The 8,481-nt window shown below is 45.1% G+C and overlaps 1 protein-coding gene across 1 annotated transcript; it reads right to left on the bottom strand.

Moving 5' to 3' along the window:
• Window positions 1-1,041: 1,041 nt before the first annotated feature.
• LOC135375193 (endothelin-converting enzyme 1-like) lies at window positions 1,042-8,184 on the bottom strand. Its single transcript, XM_064607910.1, has 3 exons — window positions 8,006-8,184; window positions 3,867-5,644; window positions 1,042-1,187 (listed from the first exon to the last, which is right to left on the bottom strand). Exons 1-3 carry the CDS (start codon window positions 8,182-8,184, stop codon window positions 1,042-1,044), a joined length of 2,103 nt encoding a protein of 700 aa, XP_064463980.1.
• Window positions 8,185-8,481: the final 297 nt, after the last annotated feature.

Below are 8,481 nucleotides of genomic sequence, written 5' to 3'. Positions count from 1 at the left end.
AGTAGTTTAACTACATGTGGTTAACTACTGGCCATCACTGGCATCTTCACTAAAGAAATCAATTCATACAAACTGGCAAAACTTCTGGGACAGCCGAACACACCACAAGCTTCATTTGAGTAAACCAAAGATTCAAAGACACGGAGACTGCCCAGAAAATCATCTGCTAAGTGTGATACTAACAAAGTTACGCATGGAACATACGTTCATCACTGATGGGTTTTTACTAGGAGGCCCCTCAGTGCGAGCGCTGTGGTGAAGTTCTCTCCGTTATACACATACTCATTTCACGTCCTCACTATGAGGCCCATCGTCAACATCACTTTAGACAGTTTTATTCACACTGTTCACCTCTTCACCCAGCCCTATTGCCTGGTGATGAGGCGATCATGCCCTTTAGCGGAATTTTTAACTTCTTGACAGATATTGGAATTTTAAACGTTCTGTAGTTTTAGATTAACAGTTTTAGACATCTTCATATTTTTTTTTCACTAGTTATATTTAATTTTAACTACTCACACATGACTACCAATGTTTCGGCGCATAATGACCTTTGTTGTCGATGCGCCAGAAAACCTCGAATCATCATCATCATCAACGTGCTGTAAGATGATTACTGTGAGGCTTACACAGAAGCTAATGAAAAGACACTGTACCGCAAGACAAGATACTTATGCTACTTGGATTCTCGTCTACAACGACACGCTGTTGTTATTCGATCAACTGACTCGAATGAGGAGCACTGTGTAAAGAGAACACAGGCTGCTGTTCGCCAGTTTACGACCAGATAAATCTGACATGGCATCGGCAAACGCACGCCCATCTCTTTTTTTTTTTTTTTTTCTGTCTTAGTCATCGGAGGAGCGCCAGGCCCATGTCCCGGGGACAGCGGAATGTTATCCAATCAAAGCGGGAGTTTTATCGAGCAATTATCGGCGATTTTAGGCTCCGTTCCGCACGAGGGACTGACATTGATCAGGCCTTCCTGCGAGCAGAAATCAATGAACTAGCGCTGCGCTGCTCGACCCATGCCAAGCGCTTTCACGCTTCGCCAGTCAACCCCGCCACCAGAGAGCGCCTCGGGACACCCGTTCCGACTTCTTCCGATGAAGACACGTAGTATTCTACGCGCTTGACAGACACACATTCCCTCGTAATAACGCTCCTGTCAAATCGAAGCCGACTAGCTGTAATTGCACGTGCAAATAATATCGATTATCAAGAAAGCCGCATCAACAAAAGAATTAGTTAAGAACAGAGAAAAGTCAGCGGCTTGTCCGGGCTTTCGCCGACAGGGAGTGTGGAGGGATGTATTGGCATAAATGCCGAGACTCATGGATATCAAGCTTTTAGTATCGGTGAAACAGTCCTCCATATTTTTCCTTCTCTCTTTTTCTTTCTTTTTTTTTCTTTTCTCGTTGCCGCTCGGATTACACGAGAAAGCACGAGGCTTATAGCACAAAAACCAATGATCGTATAGCTGTCTCGTAGCGCGAGGAAGAAGTCTTTGATCTGCACTCCTAGTCAGTACGAAGTCAGAGTAACTATTTAATACGTGAACGTCAGTAGTCAGTCTATGATCTGCACTCCTAGTCAGTACGAAGTCAGAGTAACTATTTAATACGTGAAACGTCAGTAGTCAGTCTTTGATCTGCACTCCTAGTCAGTACGAAGTCAGAGTAACTATTTAATACGTGAACTTTCGGGCAGAGCCTCTGCCCGAAAGCTCACGTATTAAATAGCTACTCTGACTTCGTGGTTCATTCCCCGAACCACACTCTCCGAGTCTCTTCGTCAGCTGGACTCTCGCCCTTTCTCCCTATCGAAATTGCTTGGTCCCTGGCCTAATCCAGCCCAGCAACGCTTTGCGCTCAAAGCTCTTCTGATATTTCTGGGCACCATCGGACTTCGATCGTTATTGTGAAGGGGCTCGTTATTTTATTCCCCCCATTCCATCCAGCAATGGGGTAGAGTATCGCCTGTGGCGATGAAACTCCCCAATTCTCCAAGGTCGCAAATAAAGTTGTTGTTGTTGTGGTTCATTCTTTCGTTAATAGTTTTCTTGACGACATTTCAACAAGCTGGACTGTGTATTATTTTACCGTCTTGAACCGCACTCCTACGAGAAACATGTCAAATCCTTTAGAGAGCGCTCTACATACTGCTGGTTACGAATGAATAATAAGACTCATTGCGCAAATTCGACAGTACCACGACAAACACGACACGCATTTTCGCGTTAGTGTCTGTTGTAGGGTACTGTGTGATTTACGGCATGAGCCATAGGGACCTTCAGAGAGCAAGTAAGAGGATCAGTCACGTCACGACGTCATAAGGTTGATGATGTGATCAGGTTGATGGCTGTATGACGGTTGCTCGCTGTGTTACACACTGTACTCTCAACGACGCGACAGTACATAGTGTCCCACCATCGAGGCCTCGTCGGCCCACACAAGCCAGATAATTTGGGTTGTTTTTCTGAGTTGCATTGCGTAGCCATACACTCTTAAATTCTGAACACCCTTTTCGGTGTAAATGGGGTGTAATTTGGATGTAAATTGTTTTGCACACCCCTGTTACACCCTTCTGCGCAAAAAAGTTTGTGTGTGGGTGTTATATGGGTGTACTAGTTACAGAAGCCAATTTTGTGGGGTGTATCTGTGGCTACTGGTGTAGAAAGGGTGTAACTGAGAGCAAAATCTTTAACGTTGTCGTGGAATATGAATACAGTGCACGCTCAGTCTTAATTTTCCCTCATACCAAAAACCAGTAAGATACACAGGCGTTATCGTTATGCTGAGTTGATACTCCAAGCAATTCCTCTCTCTTCAGTGTTTTTTTTTTTTTGTATATAATCAAATTAAACTTAGAAACATCACCTACTTGACTTCTTTTGACTGTTTTGACTGGAAGGCGAGCAGGGATATCGAATTCGCAGGCGCTCGCAAGATAAGCAATGTATATAGTATATGTTTTCTCGTAGAAAGGAAATACCTTTCTAGTGGGTTTTTGGTTCGTTATCCCATGTATGTGATGTTTCAAATTTATCAATACATTTAAGCGCTTATATCTTTATCCGTATATCAGACAGTATATTGGTCCAATATGGCACCAGTTCGGAATTGCTATACTTTGGCTGATATTCCTGCCTTAACGCCTTACGCCTTTACGCCTTCAATAATGGCGCAACGTGTGCAGCTGTGTTTCCATAGTGAGTGTAAGCTACGAAGTGGTGGTGTGTTTTTTCGTCTCTGTGAAGTTCGGGCGCCCCTGACGTTATTTCGACAGACTTGCATTTTTATCAAAGGTGGGATACTCACTATGGAAAAAAAGCTGCACACGTTACGCCATTGTTTAACGGTGTTGATTTACACCGAAAATGGAATCAGGGTATCACTCAGCTACACCCCAGATGGTGTTGAGTTAGCACCTCTCCTGGAGTGTGTGTACTTCCATCTTACGGTGTTGATTTAAACACAAAAAAGTAATCAGTCAGGCTATCATCCAATTTCACTGAAGGTGGTGTATAAAATTTAAGAGTGTAAGGCGCGAGAATATTTCGCACGGTTGCTCCTGTCAGACTCCTTGAGAAAATCAACAGGTTTGCGAGCAACTCTAAACCTTTTATACTTCGTCTGCTACTGGGCCCTCGTCCAGCCCTATGTTGGGCTCCAGTTGCTGGAATCTCGATAAAATTTTCTGAATTCGGCTGTTACAAGCAAATTCGCAGTAGACCACACATCCAGACCAGAGCAGACATTTTTATAACATACGGCAGTTCCTCGCGTACCAGCTGGGTTCTTCAGAGCAGTTAAATGATCTCAAAAACGCAGTCGAATCTAAAGCCGCGTTGCAGACCTGCTTACCGAGCTCTCCTCGCGAGCAAAGAGGCCTGCAAGCGGATAGGAAAAATATCTGCTCCCCGGTATACATGTTTAAGGTATCCAGTCTAGAGTTCAATGCCTTATTCTTTTGCGCAAAGAGGGCTGTCTTGAAGGCATCGTACGAGGCATCGAATCCAAACAGATCGGTCATTCTTCTATCACCGTAAGATTTGCACTTGTGGGACACAGGTGGCTCCCACCAATCTCTCTTTTGGCCTTCGTCATCGATCTGACGGCCGAGCGAATCCATAGATTTGCTCAAGAACACTGCATATAATGTCCCCAAGGAACCGTAGCTCATCGCCATGTTGCCATGGCGATAGTAAAGCGGGGACATGATTTCAGCCAAAGACAGCTTAAGAATATTAAAATAATAGAGGTAAACTACGGGGCCCAACACCTTGTCGCTCATGGCCTTCCTGTACAAGTTCAGATAATCCTTGTGACGCCGAAGCTTGCCTACGTCTGTCATAGCCCGAACCCAGTCCTGGAAGAAAGTACCATTTGCTGGGTCGAAACTCGAGTACACAGCGTCGAGCTGTTGTTCGCTGAAGAAGGTTTCAGCCGGCCAAAGAACACGCTTCATTCTTCGCAGTTTAGCGCTAGCTGTCTGCTTCGTGGCATTGCTGATGATGGTAGATCGTTCGAGGTTCTCTTCAATCGTAGCTACAATATTGTCCAGGATAGCATTCACCTTATCGCGCTCACTTTTTGGGAAGTTCTTGTATATGAATGGCGCCCAAGGCAGAATTCCGAACGCGTCCTCGATGTGTCGCAGACAAAAAGCAGGTGCGCGTTGCTCAGCTTGCCTCTTGCTTCCCCACGTGGCTATGTCGAAGTTAGTTGACGCCATCCAGGCGTATTCTTGCACGAATATCCAGCCGAGTAGCACGACGAGCCGCTTGTTGGGTACGATCTGAAGTATCCTGCCGAGCATGTGTAGAACCGGAAGGCTGTAGACTAATACCATAGAGTCGGTGGTAAGATGTAATGCAGGTGGCAAGTTCGTGTTGATGAAAGAGACCCACTCTTCGGTAGTGATGTTTTTTGTGTAATTCTGGAGTTGACGAAGACCGAAGAAATGCTCTGAATACGGAGACTTCCTTCCGCTTTCCACAAGCTTCATGACGTTCAGTTCATCCATTCGTAGCTGGCGGACGTAGCTGTCACTGAGGGTCTCGTTGTGTCCTAAGGCGTGGGCGAACTGCCGCATCCTTTCAGCGTACTGTGATATGGTGCGGTCCTCACCATTACGCAACTGCTTCCACGATTGCACCTCCATGGCTTTCCATATGGCTAGAACGGGCTCTTTGTTAGGCGACGAATGAACCACTTTAATACTGAAGAAGAATGAGATTCTCCAGGGGATGAGAAGCTGCAAATGGACGTCGAGAGCATTGGCCTCATGTAATGGTTCTTCGGGCCATGGGATTCTCATGTCTGTGGTGAATCGCTTGAAAGCGTCCAGGTCGTCCTTCCTATGAATGCACGACTGGAACATACGGAACGCCCTGGCTACAGCTTGGCTTTGCAGGTCCAAGTTCCCAGAGGTAAGGGTGCCGAGGATGGTGTCGGTGAGCATCGTCTCAATGTCTTGGGGGTCCTTGTAGCTGTAGTCTCTGTACCAGAAAGCGCAGACGTAGTTGTAGAGGTTCTTGCAGGGATTGGCGTTGGTGTTGATAGAGATCTTAAGGTGGGAAGCGTGGTCCAAGCAGTCGCGGCTTCGGCAAACGGGGTCCTGGGCCAATTTTGCGGCGTACCTAGGAAATGGGGTAATTTAAGAATAAAAGGAACTCGCCATCCAGTATATATATGTATTATGGCCGTATGCTCCGCAGGAAAGAGGAAGGTTTTCTAGCACACACACACACAAGAAAAAAACGAACATTATTTAATATATGATGAACAGGTATGTGTTATGGGCTTAACCATGTCGTCGACAACAGCAACGCGTGTTACAGAACCGGGATTTCGATACGTAACATAATGTCTATTAGCCACACGCGAAAATAGTTCCATGGTTAGCTACTATTGGAAATTAGGCCCTCAACCCCTGGAGAACAAAGAAGAGGTGAAAAATTTCGGTGGTGCTTGCCGGGTTCCAAGCAGCGATGGGAGCTACAGTAGATATACTGTATGGTAGTTAACATTAGTTAGAAGCTATTTGAGGTCATCATCGTGGGTCGTTGTCCGGACAACAACCCACGGATGATGACCACACTCCTCTGAGAAAATCCCTGAAGCTGACAGTCGCCATATGGCGCACCTCTACCAACCCTGTACACAGAGCCGTAGCGACGGGAGGGGGGGGGGAGGTTTGTTGGGCAGCATAAAGCGGAAACAAAGAAAACTTGAATTTACGATCTCGGCAGTGCAAATGAGGGTTTTCATTTCTTTGTTTACATGGCTTCCGACGGCAGTGGGAGATGGGAGGGGCACTTCAGATTTACCCTGCCCTGGGCGCAAACCTGCCTCGCTTTGGCTCTGCCTGTACGTCACTCCAAGAACCTAGTTAAGCCACATGCGATATTCCTAACACTTTAGTTCTTTTAAACGTTTCATAGTATATTATCTTTGTGTTACATTACCCACTAAATACACTAGCTTTTGTTAGCTTATTATTTTACTTTTACCCAGTATCATACATATATACACGTATATATATCTTTTTACCTCAACCTATATATACAGGGTGTCCACACTAAGTGTGAACAGATTTTTTAAAAATATATCAATCACTTTTTCCGAGATAGCATATGCTGAAGGGCACTCCCTAGGGGGGCATTAACAGACTCCCAAGGCAATGTCTTAATTAACTTTCAATAATTAACTTTTTAATTATAAAACCTACGAAGTTGCTCCAATGAGAACATCTCATCTCTTCGGTCACCAGATACCAAAGCCGTTTTCAGAACAAAAATCCGTTCGATAGATCGTCCGCAAAAAATTCGTGAAGGAACGCCACTTCTTTATTTTATTCATTGCGCGTCTCTAGAGACGCGTCTTTCCTTCGCCCCCAATACGAGAGGATGAAAGAGCACACTATCGCCTTTTGCGTCCTGGAAAAAGATTAAAAGAAAACAGAAAATGCAGCCCAAGATAAGGGCAGTCGCGATAGAGTCACCCGATAGATTTGTGTTTTTGTTTTGTTTCCGCAAGTTAAAGCTAATCTTCGACGCATGAGGCGGCACTGTGCTCTTTCACTCTCTCACACTGGGGGTAAAGGAAAGCCGCTTCTTTGAAGGTGCGCAATAAACCAAATAAAGAAAAAAATGGCGTTCCTTCACGAATTTTTTGCGGACAATCTACCGAACGGATTTTTGTTCTGAAAACGGTTTTGGTATCTGGTGACCGAAGAGATCAGATGTTCTCATTGGAGCAACTTCGTAGCTTTTATAATTAAAAAGATAATTATTGAAAGTTAATTAAGACATTGCCTTAGGAGTCTTAATGCCCCCCTAGGGAGTGCCCTTCAGCATATGCTATACTGCAATTGATTTCACCCCGGTAAAACTGATTGATATATTTTAAAAAAATCTGTTCACACTTAGCATGGACACCCTGTGTATATAGGTTGAGGTAGAAAGATTATCAAACGTCCGCGAAGTTTTACAGAAGTTGCAGGAAAAGACGCGGAAACAGATTTTACGGAAGAAGTTACAAACTGGGGATTAGTTACAAGATGGGGATTATTTCCCAACAGACGTCGCCCCGAACCGTCCTACCGGAATTTTGCTTGCAAGTTAAAAATATTTAGCGTTCCATGTAACATGTATAACTTGCGCTGCTGGGTTTACAAGCAACAAGCCCTTAAACCATGCCGCCGATGTAATCTGTGTCTACTCTACGATACCTTATACTACTGCCGCTAGTTGTTCCAACTACAATGTCGGGGAGCACTCAGTAGTTGTACTAACATTACTAAGAAAGTAACTACTGCCCACCGCTGTTTAGAAGCAGCACTAATAGCTGTCAGTGTTCTCGAACGTATGCTCCTCACGCGCATGCGCATAGCGGGTAACATATCTCGAAGTTCGCCCCCTACCATGTTTTTTGCCACTACCGATAACTTGAACATTCATCTTACGACGTGGACATGATGATACAAAGGAGCAGCATACTCTGCCTTTCGCATGGTGATGAGTGCAAAGCCAGCGGTGACAACGACCAAGACCACAATGATGATGAGCCACACGAAAGGGTTGATGTGGGTCTTGGTCGGCCGGCTATCTGTCGAAGGAGATGTTGTCCTCTCCGGTGACGGCGTCCAGCTTCGAGGGTCAGGCGTAGGACTGCTCATGGTTCCTTTGGGTTCTTCCAGTTGCTCGTGTAGTCGTACGAATGAACAATTTGCTTCTGAGCTCGTGCGCCGCGCAGCACGGTTTCTTCTTTTGTTTCGAATGAAAGTTGCCGTGTCACCACGAACGAGAACAGGAAAAGGAAATTTCGCGGAAAGTACACTACAACTATACACTATCAATAGGGTTTCCAATTTTTGGTACTTTTTTCTCCGAAAATATGGGAGGTGTTTATCGGTATCTATTCGGTAGCGATAAGTTGGAAAATCTGATATTTCGGCGGTAGTATATGAACTGAA

This window comes from Ornithodoros turicata, unplaced genomic scaffold, assembly GCF_037126465.1.
Source record: "Ornithodoros turicata isolate Travis unplaced genomic scaffold, ASM3712646v1 ctg00000838.1, whole genome shotgun sequence".
Classification (NCBI taxonomy): Eukaryota; Metazoa; Arthropoda; class Arachnida; order Ixodida; family Argasidae; genus Ornithodoros; species Ornithodoros turicata.
Note: the sequence above shows the minus strand (reverse complement) of the source record. Positions and strands in the feature narration are given on the sequence as shown.

Excerpts from the sequence above, each read along its gene's own strand:
- LOC135375193 (XM_064607910.1), bottom strand. The coding sequence starts at position 8,184 with ATGAGCAGTCCTACGCCTGACCCTCGAAGCTGGACGCCGTCACCGGAG. Across the intron at positions 5,645-8,005 it reads ATCACCATGCGAAAGGCAGA|GTACGCCGCAAAATTGGCCC; the intron begins GTATGCTGCTCC and ends CCCATTTCCTAG. Across the intron at positions 1,188-3,866 it reads TTGCTCGCGAGGAGAGCTCG|CTAGTCGGCTTCGATTTGAC; the intron begins GTAAGCAGGTCT and ends GTGCAATTACAG.